The following is a 20,245-nucleotide window of genomic DNA, read 5'->3' as shown; positions in this document are numbered from 1 at the left end:
GATATAAATCCCGCGGGAGAAAAGAGGGGTCACATCAGGGCTCAGCATCCCCGTGGGGACCCAGGAATAGTCCTGGAAGCCCCTGGAAGGGCAGGGAAACCCAAAGGGCTGAGGCTGAACCCCTCAGCTCCCCACCGAGATGAGGCAGCCCCTGCCCAGGCATGGATTTTAAGGGTGCCCTAGACAGCTGCCCGCCCGGTGGGATGCAGATCGAGGCAGGGATAAAGGCAGGAGCAGGCTGGCAATGGGAGAAAGGTTGGGTTTGGGGGATTTTAGGGGGGGTTGGGGGTTAGTTTTGTTTTTTCCCAGATGGATCAAGGGGTTAAACAGGGGTGGCTGCAGAAGGAGATGTGCCTGGAGGTTTAGCACTGTCCTTCAGCCCCGGCCAGACACCGGAGATGGACACCCATGGGGGTGGCCCTGCTCATGCCGGGAGGGCTCCAGTTCCCTGGGAATTACCTCGTCTCACGGGCAAAATCCTCGGGCAGCCTCAAGAGCCTGTCCACCCACTGTGGCAGCAAAGGGGTTGGCAAACGGAGGAAAGTGGGCCAAAACAGGCCTGTCAGTCATGTCAATAATTCCCTTAAAAACAAGAATTTGAAAACGCAGCTGCTTTTGGGCAGGTTTCCAGGGGGGCACAAGGAGGCTGGAGCAGACTTCATCTGCCTGGTTTCCATCAGGACTTTGGCCACAGAGTGTCGGAGCTAACTCCGTATGCCTGCTGTGACCGGTGGAGCAGGGTGAGACGTGGTATTTGTGGCAAAACTGGGGATAAGTTGGGATTTGACCCGTGGCAGTGGTTTTCTGGGGGTGTCCGTGCCATGGCATCTGAGCTGGGCCGGGCCATCCATCCGCAGAGCAGCTCCGCAGCCCCCCGACACGGCGATGCTCCGGGGCTGTCGGAAGGCAAATCCCCGCCTGGAGCTTGCCGGTGGTGCTTCACGGCCGCCTGCTTGGCATTGCCATCGGGGCTCTGGCCACGAAGCTTCGCGCCCCGGCCTGGCTCGAGGCCGGTGGGGTGCTTGCAGCAGCGGCAGGGTCGGTGTCGTGGGGGCTCGGGCTCCGGCCGGTCCCCGCCGGGCACCCAGATGGAATCTGAAAGTTGCAGCCCCACGGCCGGCACTTCCCCTTCTGCGGTTTCCCTGCCTTCTCCGGCTCAGCAAAGCTGGACGATCCTGACATAATTTCCCCGTTATGATGCGCTCATTTTTGTTCCCTTGAAACCCTGCGCCCGCCCAGCGGCCGGGGATAAAAGGCGGGCAGCGCCGCAGGGGCTGAGCATCGTGCAGAGGAGAGCCCAGCAGCCCCCCAGCTCCAGCTCCAGCCCCGCTCGCGACTCCCTCGGCCCCCGCAGCACCATGAAGGTCCCCGCAGCCGCCCTGGTCGCTCTCCTCCTCGTGGCCGCCTGCTCCCCGTCCGAGGCCCATCTCGGTGAGTCCGGCATCGCCGCGTCCTGCCCGGGGCGGGGTGCGCCGTCGCTCCGCGGGAGCTGCCGGAGAGCCCCGTCCCCGCCAGCGGGGAGCCTCGCGGCTCTGGGAGGGCTGCGAGCGGGAGACCACCGCCAACGCGGGGGCTGCGGCTGGGGCTGGGGCTGGGGCTGTCCCGGGGGGCCGCGGCCAAGGAACGTGACGCACGGGGGGCCGGGGGAGATGGCGCGTCCTTGGGGAAGGAGCCCCGAGCGCCGGTGGGGCCGGAGCCCGTGCTGTGGCTCGGGGTCTCACCGGGGCGGTCTGTCCGTCTCTCTGCCCTCGCAGACGGCGTCCCCACCACCTGCTGCTTCACCTACCAGCAACGCCCCGTCCCGCGCGGCCTCATCGCCTCCGTCTACGTCACCAGCAGCCGCTGCGCCCAGCCGGGAGTGATGTGAGTGCCCACCGCCGCCCTGAGGGGCTCGGGCTGCGACGGCCGGGGCAGCGCCCCGAGGGTGGCCGGGAGGGGGACAGGGACGGGGACGCGGCCGGGGCGCTGCCAGCGGGACCCAGCGCAGGCACCCCACGGCCCCGGCCGAGCGCCCCGACCGACGCGGGTTTTTCTCCCGGCAGCCTGGTCACCAAGAAGAAGAAGGAGCTGTGCGCGGACCCCCAGGCGCCCTGGGTACAGGCGCACCTGAAGCACTTCCAGACCCTGAAGAACTGACACTTCCATGCTGCCACCCGCCATGCCCCTGCTGCTGCCCCCGGCGGGCTGGGCTTCAGCCCCAGGCACGCGGGAGCGTACTTGAATGATGCCGCCTTCAGCGGGAAAGTTTATTTTATTTAACTTATTTAAGTTAAAATAAATATATTTTGCTAAGACAAGGTGTTCTGGGTTTGTGTGGTGGGGTTTTGGTAGTGGCGAGGGGCTGCAGGGGTGGCTCCTGTGAGAAGCTGCTAGGAGCTTCCCCAGCTCCAAGTCGGACCCGCCGCTGGTCATGGCCGAGCCCATCAGTGACGGCGGTAGCACCTCTGGAGTAATAGATTTAAGAAGGGGAACCTGCAGCAGAGAGGGGAACGGTATGTGAGAGAAACCCCTGTGCAGATACCGAGGTCAGCGAGGAAGGAGGGGAAGGAGATGCGCCGGAGGAGGGGATGCTCCCGCAGCCCCGGTGAGATGGCAGGCTGTCCCCCCCCAGCCCATGGAGGTGAGCAGGGGAGCAGATGCCCACCTGCAGCCCGGGGAGAGAGGAGCCCACGCCGGAGCAGGGGGATGCCACCCAAGACGGCCGGGACTCCATGGGAAAGCCCGTGCTGGAGCAGTCTGTGCCTGAAGGACTGCAACCCGGGGAAAGGACCCACGCTGGAGCAGTTCATGAAGGACTGCAGCCTGTGGGAAGGACTCACATTGGAGAAGTTTGTGGAGGACTGTATCCCATGGGAGGGACCCCACGCTGGATCAGGGGACGAGTGAGGAGTCCTCCCCCTGAGGAGGAAGGAGTGGCAGAGACAACATGTGATGAACTGACCCCAACCCCCATTCCCTGTCCCCCTGCGCCGCTGGAGGGGGTGATGTAGAGAATTCGGGAATGGACTTGAGCTAGGAAGGAGGGAGGGGTGGGGGAAAGGTGTTCTCAGGTATGGCTTTACTTCTCAGTATCCTTGTTTTGATTTGATTTGTAGTAAATTACATTGATTTTGTTTCTTCCCCAAGATGAGCCTGTCTTTTGCCCATGACCATAACTGGTGAGTGATCCCTCCCTATCCTTGTCTTGACCCACGAGCTTTTCTTTATACTTTCTCCTCATCCCACCGGGGCCAGGGAGGAGGAGTGAGAGAGCAGCTTCGTGGTGCTTTGTTACCGGCTGGGCTGAAACCATGACACTAGGGAAAATATGAAAAAACCTTTTATTATGGAAGATCGGCACGTTCGTTGGACATGGGCTCAGAGGGCAGTTGGCTGTCGGGGTGTTCTTCAAGGATCCCGGCCTCTTTTACCTCAGCCAAAGTGCCAGGAGCCGGGGCACTGTGCAAGGGTCCCGGAGCCGGGGGGCTGGAGTCTGCGACGGCTGCAATGGGGAGCACTGCAAGGGGCAGGGAGATGATGAGCACAACAAGCCCACGCCACACTCCTTCCCTTCTTGGGTCACAGCCCTGCGCCTGTCCCCAGATCCCAGCTGGCTGTGGTGGCCACGTGGCCCTGGGGACCCTGTCCCCCCGGCTGCACCCCTCACCGGTGCCAGCGTTGCTGCAGTCACCACACTCCCAGGAGTCAGCGTCTTCCCCCACGGCGGAGCAGAGCTGGTGGGTCCCACGGGAGCCACAGGAGGTGCAGAGCAATAGTCTCCAGGGCCTGGGGGGGCAACGGGACCCACTGTCACCAAAGGCCCCTGAGCTGTGGGGTTCCAGCCCCGGCACTGTGCTGAATCCACCTCCACTCTGGTCCCCTCCCCAGCAGCTGAGGTTGAGCTGCTGGCACGCACCCTGCGCCATGCCCAGCTCAGCATCCCAGGGAACCTCCATCCCTGCCCAAAGGAGGAGATGAAGGAATTGGCTCCTCACTGGGGCTGTGGGGACCGGGACCACCAGCACTCACCCCTTCTCCTCCGCCTCCTCCCGTCCCACTGGGCACAGGCACTGGCTGGCATCACAGGAGCTGTGCCGCACGTGATGGTCGGCGAAGGCCCCGTCCTCCTCCCAGGCAGCATCCCTGTGGGAGCCAGGGAGCGCTCAGCCCCAGGGCTGGGGGGGAACACCCCACACTGGAACCCGGGAAGGCAGGAGGGGACCGGCCAGAGCATCGTGGAGGGAGAGGGAGGCAGCGGGGAGGGCACCGACCTGTCGGGGATTTTGATGCCCAGGCGAAACATCTCCTCCTGGAAGGCGTCCACGTCCTGGCAGAGCGGGCAGCGGAAATGGTGGAGGCCAGAGCGCAGCGCCTGGCCCTGGGGCAGAGGTGGCCTCAGCATCCGTGGCGGGGGGGTCCCGCTCGCCACCCCCCGGAGCTGGGTGACGGGGTGAGGACAGGGGTGATCACGTCAGGGACCGGGGGCGATGCCGCCTACCTGGATGCAGCAGCGGTGGAACCAGGCGCTGGCGCAGGTGGGACAGACCAGGGTGTCGTAGCAGGGCCGCCGTGCCACCACCTCCTGGCAGACGAGGCAGGGCGTCTGGTCCTGCCGCACCGCCCGCACCCGCTGCACCGGCCGGTGCTTCCAGCAGAAGGACCTGGGGGACGCAGGTGGCGGTTCAGCCCCAGCCCCACTCTGCCCCGTCCCCGTCCCCGTGGGGCGGCTACACTCACCTGAACTCCCCGAAGAACTGGGAGACGCAGCCCCGCTCGCTGCCGCAGGGGAAGTGGAAGCTCCGGGGGCAGCGCCGGCGCTGGCAGGTGACCGAGGCACCCCGCAGCCGGCAGATGCAGCACCTCTGGGGACGGCACGGAGGGGGACGGTGTCAGCGCCACGTGCCCCCGGCGAGCCCGGGTTGCCCGAGCCCGGCACAGCCCTGCCACGTTTCGGTGGGCCACCTGGCCGGTGACACGGGGCCACTCATAAAGCCGCCTACCTTCTCCAGCTCCCCACTTGCCACAGAAATGGGCCTTTTTAGATCAAGGAGGGTCTGGGGGGTTGCTCGCGGATGGCTGCCAGAGCATCACCCCTGGGGGCTGCTGACCTGTGCGGCGCCGGACACGGGGCATGGGGACCGCGGTGGGCACACGTGCCCCCGGCCTCACCTTCTGTGCCACCCGCTCCAGCTCCTGCCAGATGTCGGGGAGGAGGAAGCCGTAGAAGCCCTCTTCATCGGCCCCTCGCTGGATCAGCCCGCTGGCGTGGTACTGCAAGAAGGGGAGAGAGGGCACGTGCCGGGGGCCGTCGGCGGTGCGGGGCTGGGGATCGGGGGGTGTCGAGCGCCGGGGACTCACCAGGCAGTTCTCGTGGACGCAGAGCCCGTCCTGACAGCACAGCTGCCCGACCACCTCGGGGTCACAGTGTGCCCGCCGGCACAGCCCGCACGCTGCCGGGACACAGCCGCACCGTTACCCCCAGCACCAGTGCCAGGGTGCCGGCGGGGGTAACGCCAGAAGGGGGATGGGGGAGAGGCCGGACCACCTTCCCACAGTGTGGGGGCCACTGCTTGGATGGCCGGACACCGGCCAAAATCTCCACTGGGGTGATGTTCTGCACTCACCTTCTTCCTTGGGGACCTGATGCTTCTTCACAGGCAGGGGAGGTGCACAGGAGGGTCCTGCCTGCTCCTCCTGCAGCTCTGCGGGACACTGGGCAGGGGGGGGCTGCACCGTGTTGCGGCACTGGGACCTCACCTCCATCACTGTGAGTGGCTGCAGTGAAGGAGATGGCTGGGCGTGGGGTCGCTGGTGAGGTCGAACACCATCCTGATCCTCCAGCGTCTGTGCCAAACGTGCCACTGAGATGGGGGAGGTTGCCGAGGGTGTTTATCCAGCCTGGGTGCTTTGTGACACAGCACTGGTGCTGTGTGTTCTATCCTCTCCCCCATCCCCCTTCTGGCGTTACCCCCGCCGGCACCCTGGCACTGGTGCTGGGGGTAACGGTGCGGCTGTGTCCCGGCAGCGTGCGGGCTGTGCCGGCGGGCACACTGTGACCCCGAGGTGGTCGGGCAGCTGTGCTGTCAGGACGGGCTCTGCGTCCACGAGAACTGCCTGGTGAGTCCCCGGCGCTCGACACCCCCCGATCCCCAGCCCCGCACCGCCGACGGCCCCCGGCACGTGCCCTCTCTCCCCTTCTTGCAGTACCACGCCAGCGGGCTGATCCAGCGAGGGGCCGATGAAGAGGGCTTCTACGGCTTCCTCCTCCCCGACATCTGGCAGGAGCTGGAGCGGGTGGCACAGAAGGTGAGGCCGGGGGCACGTGTGCCCACCGCGGTCCCCATGCCCCGTGTCCGGCGCCGCACAGGTCAGCAGCCCCCAGGGGTGATGCTCTGGCAGCCATCCGCGAGCAACCCCCCAGACCCTCCTTGATCTAAAAAGGCCCATTTCTGTGGCAAGTGGGGAGCTGGAGAAGGTAGGCGGCTTTATGAGTGGCCCCGTGTCACCGGCCAGGTGGCCCACCGAAACGTGGCAGGGCTGTGCCGGGCTCGGGCAACCCGGGCTCGCCGGGGGCACGTGGCGCTGACACCGTCCCCCTCCGTGCCGTCCCCAGAGGTGCTGCATCTGCCGGCTGCGGGGTGCCTCGGTCACCTGCCAGCGCCGGCGCTGCCCCCGGAGCTTCCACTTCCCCTGCGGCAGCGAGCGGGGCTGCGTCTCCCAGTTCTTCGGGGAGTTCAGGTGAGTGTAGCCGCCCCACGGGGACGGGGACGGGGCAGAGTGGGGCTGGGGCTGAACCGCCACCTGCGTCCCCCAGGTCCTTCTGCTGGAAGCACCGGCCGGTGCAGCGGGTGCGGGCGGTGCGGCAGGACCAGACGCCCTGCCTCGTCTGCCAGGAGGTGGTGGCACGGCGGCCCTGCTACGACACCCTGGTCTGTCCCACCTGCGCCAGCGCCTGGTTCCACCGCTGCTGCATCCAGGTAGGCGGCATCGCCCCCGGTCCCTGACGTGATCACCCCTGTCCTCACCCCATCACCCAGCCCCCCAGCACAGGGACCCTCGCACAGTGCCCCAGCTCCCAGCACTTGGGCTGAGGAAAAAAGAGGCCGGGATCCTCAAAGGACACCCCGACAGCCAACTGCCCTCTGAGCCCATGTGCAACAAACACACAGATCATAATAAAAGTTTATTTTCATATTTTTTCTTGTCTTAGCAAAATATATTTATTTTAACTTAAATAAGTTAAATAAAATAAACTTTCCCGCTGAAGGCGGCATCATTCAAGTACGCTCCCGCGTGCCTGGGGCTGAAGCCCAGCCCGCCGGGGGCAGCAGCAGGGGCATGGCGGGTGGCAGCATGGAAGTGTCAGTTCTTCAGGGTCTGGAAGTGCTTCAGGTGCGCCTGTACCCAGGGCGCCTGGGGGTCCGCGCACAGCTCCTTCTTCTTCTTGGTGACCAGGCTGCCGGGAGAAAAACCCGCGTCGGTCGGGGCGCTCGGCCGGGGCCGTGGGGTGCCTGCGCTGGGTCCCGCTGGCAGCGCCCCGTCCCCGTCCCCCTCCCGGCCACCCTCGGGGCGCTGCCCCGGCCGTCGCAGCCCGAGCCCCTCAGGGCGGCGGTGGGCACTCACATCACTCCCGGCTGGGCGCAGCGGCTGCTGGTGACGTAGACGGAGGCGATGAGGCCGCGCGGGACGGGGCGTTGCTGGTAGGTGAAGCAGCAGGTGGTGGGGACGCCGTCTGCGAGGGCAGAGAGACGGACAGACCGCCCCGGTGAGACCCCGAGCCACAGCACGGGCTCCGGCCCCACCGGCGCTCGGGGCTCCTTCCCCAAGGACGCGCCATCTCCCCCGGCCCCCCGTGCGTCACGTTCCTTGGCCGCGGCCCCCCGGGACAGCCCCAGCCCCAGCCCCAGCCGCAGCCCCCGCGTTGGCGGTGGTCTCCCGCTCGCAGCCCTCCCAGAGCCGCGAGGCTCCCCGCTGGCGGGGACGGGGCTCTCCGGCAGCTCCCGCGGAGCGACGGCGCACCCCGCCCCGGGCAGGACGCGGCGATGCCGGACTCACCGAGATGGGCCTCGGACGGGGAGCAGGCGGCCACGAGGAGGAGAGCGACCAGGGCGGCTGCGGGGACCTTCATGGTGCTGCGGGGGCCGAGGGAGTCGCGAGCGGGGCTGGAGCTGGAGCTGGGGGGCTGCTGGGCTCTCCTCTGCACGATGCTCAGCCCCTGCGGCGCTGCCCGCCTTTTATCCCCGGCCGCTGGGCGGGCGCAGGGTTTCAAGGGAACAAAAATGAGCGCATCATAACGGGGAAATTATGTCAGGATCGTCCAGCTTTGCTGAGCCGGAGAAGGCAGGGAAACCGCAGAAGGGGAAGTGCCGGCCGTGGGGCTGCAACTTTCAGATTCCATCTGGGTGCCCGGCGGGGACCGGCCGGAGCCCGAGCCCCCACGACACCGACCCTGCCGCTGCTGCAAGCACCCCACCGGCCTCGAGCCAGGCCGGGGCGCGAAGCTTCGTGGCCAGAGCCCCGATGGCAATGCCAAGCAGGCGGCCGTGAAGCACCACCGGCAAGCTCCAGGTGCGGATTTGCCTTCCGACAGCCCCGGAGCATCGCCGTGTCGAGGGGCTGCAGACGGACGGCCTGGCCCAGCTCAGATGCCATGGCACGGACACCCCCAGAAAACCACTGCCACGGGTCAAATCCCAACTTATCCCCAGTTCTGCCACAAATACCACTTCTCACCCTGCTCCACCGGTCACAGCAGGCATACGGAGTTAGCTCCATAACGATGCATTGCACATACATTCATCTCCACTGATAGCACTGATTCTTGGTTGGACATGTCAGAAAGGAAAGATCGTGCAGGAATGAGGTGGTGTTGAGCTAGAAGTCACTGGGGGTCTCACATTTTTCCCTTTTTGCTGGTAATACAGTCAAAAGCACTATTCTCATACTGGAAATATTGCAGAGACATGGAGGATTGGATGGCTTGTAGGGACTGGACTCTGTTGCTCTGCTCCAGGGCTGGAGCAGTAGGCTCAGGCTGCAGCCTAACCTGCCACCCTCCCAGTCCCCAGGGTGAACAGACGATTTACACCTCTCCAGGAATTTTAGTTTTGGCTGCAGTCTGCAGCCTCTTGACAGTCAAGATGTTACATTTACCGCTTGCCCACTTCTTCCCAAGTAGGATAATTTCATCCAATTTAAGCGCTCTCTACTGCCTTAGCCCCCAAAAAGCAAATACATCCATTTCAGGAGATAGGGCACTAAGAGTAGGAGCTGGAGGGAGGAGTGGATTCTGCTGGTGCCCACTGAGATCAGCTCATTGCAGCCTTGCAGATGGAACCTCAAGGAGCTCATAGCATGAATGAAAAGGGGCAACATTGCCAATCCCAGAGGGTGATTCCAGAACACCCCCGCCAGTGCACACCCAGAAGGAAAGAGCTGCCAAAGTTCCTACTTCCTCTTTTTTCTTTTTTTTTTTCCCCAGCCTTGCCCTGATGCTGCCCCATGGTGCCACAAAAGTTTTGTTGCCCAGCTACCACACAAACCCCTGGCCTCCCACTGCCTGCCTCCTGACCCTTGCTGGGGCATGACTAATTCCTTCCACCTTGATTCAAAGCAAAAAGTCTAACTCATCAAGATGCTGAGTAATGGCTGTGCCCATCTCCCCATCCTCACTGCATGGCAGGGGCGATTCTCCCCATTCCGAAGCAGGGATAAACCTCACGGTGGCTGCAATGGCCTTTTGCCTGGAAAACTTTCCCCTGCCAACAGGTCCCTGTCTGAAGGATGCATCCCTCCGAGCTAGCCCTTGAGAGGAGGTGTAGGATTAGGAGAAAAGGTCATGATTGTTTCTTTTAGAAAAGATGGGTCAGAGGTGAGAACCGCTGAAAATCATCTCACTGGAGACCTTCAGGAGGAGCTAGGCAGCGCTGATCTGGCCTCAGCACGGTGATATGAACAGAAGGGACTTCCCCAGGTTCCTTCTCCAACTGCTGATGTTTCAGCTATTTCTGTTTAAGCTGCTCTGTGCCTGGGGCTATGGATGAATAAATCCTTTGTAATTAATGGTGACCAGGGTCTTCATCTGGGGCATTTGAGAAGGGCTTGGAGGAGTGGTAGTACCTGCTATAAATGCTCCTGCTTGTCAAATGTCACTGGATACACAAAAGCAGAAGGAAAAGACTCAATTCCTCAGAGGACTGAAGATCTGTGTGAGTTTTTCTGTGAATTCCATTGCAGAGTCACTAAGAGGTTTCTCTTAACCTCAAAGCATCTTCTGTGTGCAGCGGAATTTCAAGTTCAGGGGTCAGCCAGCAGAAGCCTTTTGTGTTTTTACAAACCTCTCTGCCTGTAAACCCCCATATCTCCCACAAAGACCTGCCCCAGACCTCTGCCCTCCAACTATCCCATTCTGGCATTTCTCCTGCCCTCACCAGAGCCAGCTTTGCCTTCTTTAACAAGGAGAAGTCCAGGGGAGGACATCAGCGTGCGACAGGCTGTTATAATGAAGGCAACCAGCAACTGCTCCTCTCGGTCAACTGTCGGAACAAGATGCTGAGCTACCCGAACCTCAGGGGGAGATAATTCTGGGAAGAGCAGCCCCAAGTCAGGATTGAGCTTGGCTTGGGCAGAAGAACCAAGTCACGGGGCCCACAGCTGGGGATGAGCAATGGCAGTGAGCAACGCTGGCTCGGTGGGAACCCCTTGGCCTGCCCAAGCAGAGAGAAGAGGAGTGGGATAGGTAAGAGCATAGCAATGGGAAATGAGAAATGCCAGGGTGGTGGTAAGGAATATCCCACACCCAGCAAGTATTAGAAACTGAGATCATCGCAATGACAAGTAGAAGCATGATGATCTGTGGCTATTGGCTTTAGCAGTTACCACAGGAAAGTTTGTCATCCAGTAGGAACCACAGAAAATCTCACAATTGCAAAGATTATTTCTGTTGGAAATGGCAAAAAATATTTCCTCTTTGCTGCAGAAGTGGTTGGCCAAGCTTTCAGTTCTCCATTTAGATGAGAGCCGGATGGGACTTCTTACTGGATGCTGATGAAATACTTTCCCTTCTAACTGGAATCGAGGATATTACAACAAATTGCACAAAATTGCAGCTCAGCAAAAGCAGATAGTTTGTGTTTAAGTGCATTTAAGGAATTAAATATAAGGAACTGATATAAAGAGAGAGTGAAGAAATTACTTATGGTTTTACTTCTCCTGCCATGGCAGACCTCTGTAAGCAGATGACTTTCTAATCCAGCAGAGAAACACAAGAGAAATTCAAGGCACAGGAAAGGAGGAAACACAGGAGACAAGAAAACCCAGCTTTCCAAATACAAATTTGAAAAACAAAAGAAAGTAAAGGCCCATTAGTTAGGAAGGGGAGCAAGTAGCCAAAGATACCACCTCTTTTTGGCTTGTCTTTGCATAAAGAAAACAAGAGGTTATGGTCAAGTACTCAACACAATCAAAATTTAGTGCACGCAGGTGAAAAAAGGCAAAAGAGAACAAATAAGGAAGAGGTAGATAAGGCAGGTGTAGTCAAACAAAAAGGCCTCAGAGATTCCCCTAACTTCCTCCCCAGCCAGGCTGTGGCCATCTCTAAATCACAGGTGATTAGCAAGACAAACTCACATGGGGTAGAAGAGGTACCAGAAAGCCAGTCATGAGCAAACATGACACTAGTCTTGCATTATCAGATGCTTTTGGCACTGCCTTGCATGTGTCTCCTTAAGAAAACGAGGGAATTAAAGTCTAAAAAAACTCATTGCCCCCAGGGGCTGCGAGCACAGTTAAAAGAGCAGAGGGTCCGTCATTACTGACCTGACGGCAGGCAGCTGGCAAGGCAGAGGGGGACAAGTCGAGGCACGGTGACAGGTGAAGAACTGCACTGAGACGGCAGCCAGAAACAGCAGGGACAGAGTGGGCTCAGAGCAAGCCGCCAGATTTGCTCAGTACTGGGGTGACTGCTGCTGGTGAGAAACTTGCCCCTTAGGGCCGTGCATTTCAAGAAATAAGTGACAGGAGAAGAGCAAGAAAAGAGCAGTAAGAAAGTCTTGTGTCCAGACAGGGCAGCCAGCCAATGCCACGGGATTCATTTAGACTAGAAGACGAGGGATGATCTCAGTCATTGTAAGAGGACAGCATCACTTTCTGGTCCCCGACCAGCTCTTAAGGAAAGCTGAGACACAGCTGCCTCAGTCTGCAACTGACTTCAGGAAAGCCTCCCAAACTCTGCAGATTTACCCTGAGGACAAATCCCTGCTAGCTGCCAGAAGCAGGCTGTATTTCTGACCTGGAGTCAGGGCAGAGGGATGCTCTCTGCAGCTTTTTCAGGAGAGGCTGCCAGACACACGGGGCCCGGCGTGTCGGAGCACTAAAGGGATCGCGGCAGCCCTTCTGCCTTCACCATGCACCAGCATAAGAACGAAACCACAGGCAGAAAGACATGAAAGAAACTGCCAACACCACAATCCCATGCAAGTGTAGAGGAAACCACACGGCATTACGCAACATCCGTCTGGGAAGTGTCACTCATCATTGATAAAAATTATGCAAAGGGGTCCCATGGGTAGAGGTTACAAGGAAAACACAGATCACCCATCACTCTCACCCTGCAGCAAGCTGTCACTGACCCTTGCATATACTGTTTTATGAGAGTAACTCAGCATCCAAAGCGGAATTCCTAAACCAGTCCCCACTGAACTCTTTAATACAAATTCCTGAATGTCCTTTCCCCCTCAGAGAATCCTGTGTTATGCCCTGCACAAAGACACACAACCCAGGACAGGGATTTTTCTATGGTCCTGGATCAAAGACAGACCTCCCCACAGCTTGAGCGACTTCTACACTAGACTGAAAGGAAAGAGAGTGGTAAGAGCAAAAATAATCTCCTCCCAGGCAGGAGGTTGCAGCACACCCATGTGCACGCACACATTACAGAAAAACACAAGGGGATTAGTAAGGTCCAACAAAAGGACATGTGCCTGACACCTTCCAGCCACCCAGCACAGCTCTACCAAACCACAGAGACACCCGGAGCTGGTTATCCTCAGCTCTATGTCTGAGAGCTTAGAGACCACCCCGGGGATAGATTTCACCCAGAGACGGCTGCAGCCCCAGCTTCTCTCACCTCTCCCAGACTCCCCATGTTGAGTCCAAGTCCCCAGCCTCAAGCACGCCTTGCTCCTTAAGGCAAGGAGATAGATTTCTTTAAAGAAAACCAGGGAAGAGAAATGCTGCATGGGCAGAGCAACCGTTTACATGAGAAAGAAGGCCCCTGCTTCACCTAAATGTAAATACATCCCTCTATTAGCAAGATTCAGAGCACAAGGCACAGTGAAACCACCCAGGTTCAAAGCTCACCAGCCCACTGGACCATCTTGCCACACCGTGAACTTGGCTTCGCTCTGCCCTAACTCCCCCAAACAGCACCCACAGCCTTCTTGCCTTCTTTTTCTCTGTCTCTCCCCCCCACCCTGTGCCTACCTCCCACCCCAGGCCCCCATCCTGCTATTTATCTCCTGTACCTCCCGACTTGCACCTGCAGCCCTGTCCTTATCCTTGCGCTCAAGTGGAGGAAAAACCTGGGACTAATTCTCACCAGGGCTGGTTTTGGTTTTGTAAAGGCATATGGACTCTGGTCTCCCAGATGTACTGACCTACAGCTCTTCTGTGCAATTTAGCAGAGCCAGTGGCTCTCGGCTACTGCCTCTGTAGAGATCTGTGCCTGACCACGTGAGTCCATCACTGGGACTTTAAAAAGAAGTTGTCTGACTGCAAGAAGTGATTTCAGTTTTGAGTTTGCAGACACCAACTATTGTTACCTCCTGCACCCAGACGGCAGATTGCATAAGACCCATTTCCATTAAAACAGGCTAAAAATAAAAAATTATCTAAACTCACATAGCTGGGGTTATCTCATAGCAATTGTTTGTCTTTCTTCTCCACTTTTTGCCCTTGATGAGTGAGGCCTTCTGGCAGAGATTTTCACGTGTTAATTATGCCTTGTGTCAAGATATTTCCCTCTAGTGCACGGTTTCTCTCTTTAAATGGTTTTAACCACGTAGATGTCCCTTTCTTCTTCTGCATGAAAGGGTAAGTAATCAATATTGAATGTTTATTTTTAAGCTCTCTTCATCTATTTGCCCCACTCTTTTCAATCTTTCATCTCCAAGTCACTAAACGCTTTCATCACCTAGCTCAAAGTCTTCTGTGTCAGCTCTATCCATCTCTGAGTCAAAAAGATCAGAGCTGAATGTGGCATTCAGAGATCATCCTGCTGATTTCTACAACAACATTATGGCGTTTGGAGAATTAGTTTCTGTCCCATCCTTCACGCACTCCAATATTCTGCTTAATCCTCGGACTTGCAGCACTAAAGATCAACTCTAGAAAATAAGGAGATGTTAAGTCTCATTTTCTAAAAGAAGATGGCATTTAGGGGACCTGAATATCGTTGAAGAGGAATGGAACAGAGACTTCTAAGTCACATGGGCCAAATACTCAGGACGCAAATATCTTTAAAATCTGGCTATAAACTCAAAAACATTACCACAGGCCTTTTTCTTCCCCAAGTAGCTGTAGTTCATTTGACCTTAGAAACAGAAATTAGTATTTCAAATGCCTCCTGAGTGAATGTCATCTGCTAGCATGTTGCTCCATCAACTGACTCTGTTAAACGCCAGTCTTCTCCAACCCTGATTAATGTAAATAATCTTGTATTTTGCAGACATATGCCTCCCACTGAACTCCCCTCTCCAGATCGTCAGGCATCGCACAAGATACAACATATTCGCAGTACATCACACAGTATGGGTCCTGACGCACACCAACACTAACCTAATAGCTTCCTTTTATAAGTTCACAGATATTTGCGACGAAGGAAATGCAGTAGATCTCGCTCATCTGGGCTTCAGTAAGACATTTGAAATGGTGCCACATAGTAAATTATTAGCTAAGCCTGAGAAGATGTGACTGGCATACGAAATGTAAAGTGGGTAAAGAGCCGCCTGAAAGGGGCATGGTAATTGCTTCAGCTGAAAGGGGATGTGTTAGACTGAAGGGGGTTTACCAGTACAGTTCCTTGAGTTTCTGCCTCAAAAATTATTCAGCTTAACATTTGCATTAATGATCTTGGCACAAAAAGCAGGAGAATGCAAAGGAAATTTGCTGATGAGGCAAAACGAGATGCTATCATCAATCTAGAAGAGGCCAGGGTATCACACAGAAAGATTATAATGACCTTGAAGACTGGAGTAATGGAGAAAGGATTTGATTCAGCAGTGCAGACCGTACGATCATGCTGCTGGGGACAAGGGATAACAGTAGCAGCCGTTCCAGTTTGGGAGGCTGTCGGCTGGAAATGTCTGGGGCAGGGAAAGACTCGTGATACAGATCACAAGACTGTGACAAGACCCTGGTGTTACACGACACGAGAAGAGTCAAATGCAATGAGCTTGGGTTGAGGGGTTAGGAAACTGAGGGACTGATCTGTGTGAATGCATCAGAGTTGACACCAGGGGTGGAAAAGAGGTGTGGTGGACGCTGTGGGTATAAGGACATATGGCTAGAAACTGGATGGGAATACAAATAAATGGGAAATTAGATTTCCACATGAAAGTAGTAAGTCTCTCATGCAGGTTTCTGACCCAAGCAGGGCAGATAAAAACCAACCACCACTCAAATGGGTATCAGTCCCACTGTGCAACCAGCACGCTCGAGAAGCCAGCCAGATCAGAGGTGTGATCTTCCTTCTGAATTTGAACTGGTTTGTCTTTACAAGGGCCTGATATTCATAGAGGTGTTTTAGAGTCCTGTTTTAAAAGGCGTCACTAACTGCAACGTTGTTTTGGAATCAAATGCTCTACAAGGCTGTACAAACGCCGTCAGCCTGGGCGGATGGCAGCTGCCTGCTCTCTTATTCCCAGGACAAACACTAGATTCACGTGTTCCCCTCCACAACTGGAGGTGGTTTCAGTGGTTGTGGGGATTTTGGTATGTGATTAACTGCTTCACTCTGGCCTGCTCAGCTCAACCGTTCAGTCTGGAATCACTGAATAATAGCACTTACAAATTTTTCCTCTCTCTGCCCTGAAGGTGCAGGGCTGAGGCAGAGTCTCTCGTAGTGCAGGCAGCTCCATCTCCTAAGCTGACTACTTGCTGCTTCTGCTCCCCAGGAGAGAATTTAGTTTTGCAGTGGCAACCTTTTACCCTTCATATTCCCTGTGTTTACCCATCCCAGATCGCTGTCCTTGCTGCCACATCCCCAGGAACACGGTCACCTTCACCTCAGCACCTAAGCACATCAAATCTCCTTTGGGATCATCAGGGGTTTCTGTTTATCTCTTTTCGGTTTCTCTGTATACTTGGGTCTGATGAGTCCCTCAGAGCTTCCTGTGCTGCCTATCTGCTGAGTCGAAAGATTTTTATAACGCTATTTTAAATTTTCAGGCTTTTTCTATTGACTTCCTCTTTCTCTGGAATCTCCCTTTTGAATTTACCAGCACCAGACTATTTCTGGGGTCAGCCTGTATCCTTTTCCCCTTGCTCCTTTCAACCACAGGATGGAGGACTGGATCACGCTGTATGCAGGATTATTTAACGGTCCCTCCGGTTCTCTTACTTCTATCCCCCCCAGTCTGTAAACCTCAGCACCCACAGCATCCCCCCACTCTCATGGCCCAGCCACAAAGCTGTCTCTTTGGACGGTTTCTTCCACTTTTCAGCTGAAGGGGACTGATTTTTCCTTCTGTAAATTCTCCAGTGAGAGCACAGAGGTTTATGGCCCAGCAGGTAACGAGCTGTCACATCTTGCCTTTGCTTTTAGGACCAAGCCTGGAGTAATGGCAAGCATTAGCCCTTTACCATCCTTTTAACAGATGGCTCCTTCCTGCAGACTCCATGCCCTAACCCTGCTGGGTGTAATTCAGCAAGACAAAGCCTTCTTCTCCCAGGAGAGGTATGGCTCCTGATTCAAAGTGCTCTGTGGTGTGAAAACTACTTTCTACCCCAGACTAAATGCCTCGATGCAGTCCCAGAGGTGGGCTCCCCTGTGTGCCCAGAGCCCCTCCAAAAAGCAGACCCTGCTATCCCTGAAAATGCCTGGCAGAAAGATGGAGAGGAGTCCAAAGGGTGCAAAGAACCAGAAATAACAACACATAGCTGAGTCTTGCATCTGGGCCTGTCTTTTGCCCATAGAGCTATGTGAAAACAGTTTGACCTGTGATTTTTGCTACCAAGGACTCACCACAGCTGTCCCCACACCAGGACTCTGTCCCCACCAACTCCCCATCACCAAGAGCAGCAGGGTGGGAGCACACGTGCCAGTGGCAAATTAAGGGTGCTAGCCTCGTGCCCCCCACACACACTCCTGAGGTTTGAGCACAAGTGCCAGGGATGCTCTGGGTAGGACACAAGAAGTTGGCAGCCTCCTCCAGCAACAGAGAACAAATATCTTGGGCACAAGAGACAACAATAGACCTTGCTGGCTCAGAGCGCACGAGACCAGAGAGAAGCTAGGTGGTGAAGCAGCGAGATGCAGGGATGACTGCCTGTTTGCAAGGAAAAGGAAGACGCTTGCTTGTGCGTAATTCTGCAAGAGCAGTCCATGAAGGCAGGATGTGAACTCATCATGCTACTGGTGACTGGACTCCTTAACAGCAGCAGTGCAGGGAGGAAAAAGTCAAGATCAGATGACTCAGGGGTCAGCCACATGCACTGTGATGCCCACCTTCCAGGGCAAGGTTAACTCTGGATCCAGGCTAGGTGAATATGAACTAGCTGGTCTTTAAGAGACAGGTCGCTGGAGAGGACATGCTGTCTCTAAGGGCTAAACAGCATTTGCTCACTCCCACAGCTCAGATCAGGAGCACCCTGCTGAGCAAGAACATGCAGTTTCCCATCTAAGGTTTTGAGGGCAGGGAGAGCCCCTTGGGGTTAGAGCAAGTGGTTTTTCAGAGCAACACAGAAAATAGGGCTGGGGACGGTCATCAACTTCTACACAGAAGATCAACAGTCAGTGTCACTCCAGGAACAGACTTCCTCGCTCTCCAGGTGATCTATCAGCATTTCCTCACCACTGCAGTATTTTTTTTTTCCATTTTTTGCTGTTGTCTGAGACCAGAACATTGTGTCTTACCCAGCATGAAAACAAAGGATTAATTTGTTCTTTCCTCCTTGCAGTGACCCTTGCAGACTGTTCTCAGGCCTCTCCCACCCTCTTTAGACTGCACACCACAATTCTTCCACGCTCTGCAAATTTAACAGGCCTATGCTTGTTTCAGATAGCATTAATGAAAATATCACATAGCACCAGACCCATGGGGTCCCACATGCTTCTGGCAGTCATGGATGAAATCCACTCAGAAGGCCATTTTCACAGCCTGATGATGACAATGATGTGTCAGAACTATTATAGGGGTTTTTTTGTAATATGTGGAGCTAGCTCATACCCATGGGACTGAGCTGTTTGTGCAATAATCACTTCTCAGAGCACAGTACTTGCACATTTTGAATCCCCATCAAAAATTATGTCAGGTTAAACTCCAGGAAGAGAATACAAGCAAGCTGAGGCTAGTGTGGGAACATACAAATTGGCAGAGATTCCCAAGGAGCAATGCAGGGTTTCCGAGCCAGGTCTTTCCAAGCTGTTGTAGAGCAGGTCTAAGCTGTGCGGCAGAGCGGCATTGCAGCACCATCTGCTGACTGCTGCTTGCAGGTCTTCACCATCATCAGTTGTGTTGGGCCACGACTGTTCAAAGATTGTGACAGCATCATCAGATAAATACCTCGCTCTTTGGGTAACAAATCTTGCAATTACCGATTAGAACAAGATACCTGTGTTCTCTTCCCTGCTTTGGGAAACACCAGGGCTCATGCTTCTCACACTTTCTTCAGCTGAAACAATCTCACAGGCTCCTCAACATAGCTGTAGCTGCCTGTTTTAAGAAGTGGTCAATTCTGCAAGGGAGTATGAACATCAGAACCACCAACATACAAAGTTTAATTGCTGCAAATCTTTATTTAGGTTTTAAGCAAACTAATGCCCGGGTGGCACTTCTCTTTGCAGTGCCCTCCCAGCAACAGCCCAGTACATCTGACTCCATCCGTGGTTGTGCAAGCATTTCTCCAATAGATCCCAGCTCCTATTGCCCCATAGTCTAACCCTGCAAACACCCATACAAGTATGCAGGGACATAGTGCTGCACATAAGCAACACACAGCAAGAGCACCTGCGAGCCAGCAGGCTGAGAACAGCTTGTGCACATAGGCTTCATTTTTAAGCTGGCAGCAGTGCAACCCTATCTTTTTCTTCATTGTGATATCCAGGACCAAGTCCAAAGAAATAAATCAGCCATGCATGTGGAGCAGTTCTCTTCCTCTATGCCCTATATCATGATGCAGCTCAGTTATGACAGCAAAAGGAAGCCCCAGCATATGTGGCAGAACGAGGGTACAAGCTTAACTATCTGTGGCAAGACACAAAATAAAATTAAAAAAAAATTAGGAAACAGGAAAAGAAGAACCAGGGAAATCCCAGCACTCCTCCCCAACCCCAGATCCAAGAATGCCATGTTCAGGATTGTTTTGTACTGTTTTCCTCTAGGACCATTTCCTATCTCACCACTGTCCAAGTTCTGGCCAATGCCACCTACCCAACAATGGGACCTTGACAGCATCTGCCTCTTCAGTCTGACATCTCTGACAGCTTCTCCATCTCAGACACAAGGCTCTTCCCAGGCAGAGCAGACACTATGCACGTAATAGCCAATAGTCTGCAAACATCTCATATCAGACAGAGCTGTGAAGAGAACTGACGCACCCCACCCCCACTGCCAACTGAAGGCAGGAACTACTTGCAAGGCTGAGAAAACGGACAACAGGACACCACTGCAGATCACCATTATGTGCATCTTGCCACCTAACTGTCATGAGTGGCAAAAGTCTGAGAACAGAGCTGGCTACAGATGCTACCCTCACTGTGCTCTCAGTCTGTTGCAGATATGTACAGAGGAGATTTGTGTGTTTGTTCTTAGAACTTGCCTTGTTAACATTGTTGTAATATTGACACAACATTCAGTTCAGTTGTTATTAGCAAGTGGAAATTGAAGCTTTTTATTGAATGTGGGGTTTTTTTAATCTTAGCTTTTAGAACAAGATACTTAACAACATTAATATTCCTTTTTACATTACGTCACACACTCAACTGTGCTACTACGTTAGCTACAGCTGCATATTGTCTGCCTCCCCAGAAGTCCTCAGACTGAAGATT

General features: G+C 55.5%; 3 protein-coding genes across 3 annotated transcripts; 1 reads left to right on the top strand and 2 right to left on the bottom strand.

Moving 5' to 3' along the window:
• Window positions 1–869: 869 nt before the first annotated feature.
• LOC138686672 (C-C motif chemokine 3-like) lies at window positions 870–2,313 on the top strand. Its single transcript, XM_069790743.1, has 3 exons — window positions 870–1,431; window positions 1,755–1,863; window positions 2,043–2,313. The coding sequence occupies exons 1-3, from the start codon at window positions 1,359–1,361 to the stop codon at window positions 2,134–2,136; spliced, it is 276 nt and encodes a 91-aa protein (XP_069646844.1). The 5' UTR covers window positions 870–1,358; the 3' UTR covers window positions 2,137–2,313.
• A 993-nt stretch (window positions 2,314–3,306) lies between these two features.
• On the bottom strand, window positions 3,307–6,323 carry LOC138686937 (PHD finger protein 7-like). Its single transcript, XM_069793027.1, is given in 11 exon segments — window positions 3,307–3,496; window positions 3,647–3,765; window positions 4,009–4,122; window positions 4,251–4,357; window positions 4,478–4,640; window positions 4,717–4,841; window positions 5,149–5,250; window positions 5,338–5,429; window positions 5,604–5,899; window positions 5,948–6,264; window positions 6,312–6,323. Coding segments are annotated over 11 exon segments (1,620 nt in total). The 3' UTR covers window positions 3,307–3,323.
• An 827-nt stretch (window positions 6,324–7,150) lies between these two features.
• On the bottom strand, window positions 7,151–11,680 carry LOC138686769 (C-C motif chemokine 3-like). Its single transcript, XM_069791348.1, has 3 exons — window positions 8,035–11,680; window positions 7,603–7,711; window positions 7,151–7,435 (listed from the first exon to the last, which is right to left on the bottom strand). Exons 1-3 carry the CDS (start codon window positions 8,105–8,107, stop codon window positions 7,342–7,344), a joined length of 276 nt encoding a protein of 91 aa, XP_069647449.1. The 5' UTR covers window positions 8,108–11,680; the 3' UTR covers window positions 7,151–7,341.
• Window positions 11,681–20,245: the final 8,565 nt, after the last annotated feature.

The sequence above is a fragment of the Haliaeetus albicilla genome, chromosome 9 (assembly GCF_947461875.1).
Source record: "Haliaeetus albicilla chromosome 9, bHalAlb1.1, whole genome shotgun sequence".
NCBI lineage: Eukaryota > Metazoa > Chordata > Aves > Accipitriformes > Accipitridae > Haliaeetus > Haliaeetus albicilla.
Note: the sequence above shows the minus strand (reverse complement) of the source record. Positions and strands in the feature narration are given on the sequence as shown.

Coding starts and splice junctions, on each gene's coding strand:
- LOC138686769 (XM_069791348.1), bottom strand. CDS start 8,107: ATGAAGGTCCCCGCAGCCGCCCTGGTCGCTCTCCTCCTCGTGGCCGCC. Junction 7,712..8,034: donor CCCGTCCGAGGCCCATCTCG/GTGAGTCCGGCA, acceptor CTGCCCTCGCAG/ACGGCGTCCCCACCACCTGC. Junction 7,436..7,602: donor TGCGCCCAGCCGGGAGTGAT/GTGAGTGCCCAC, acceptor TTCTCCCGGCAG/CCTGGTCACCAAGAAGAAGA.
- LOC138686672 (XM_069790743.1), top strand. CDS start 1,359: ATGAAGGTCCCCGCAGCCGCCCTGGTCGCTCTCCTCCTCGTGGCCGCC. Junction 1,432..1,754: donor CCCGTCCGAGGCCCATCTCG/GTGAGTCCGGCA, acceptor CTGCCCTCGCAG/ACGGCGTCCCCACCACCTGC. Junction 1,864..2,042: donor TGCGCCCAGCCGGGAGTGAT/GTGAGTGCCCAC, acceptor TTCTCCCGGCAG/CCTGGTCACCAAGAAGAAGA.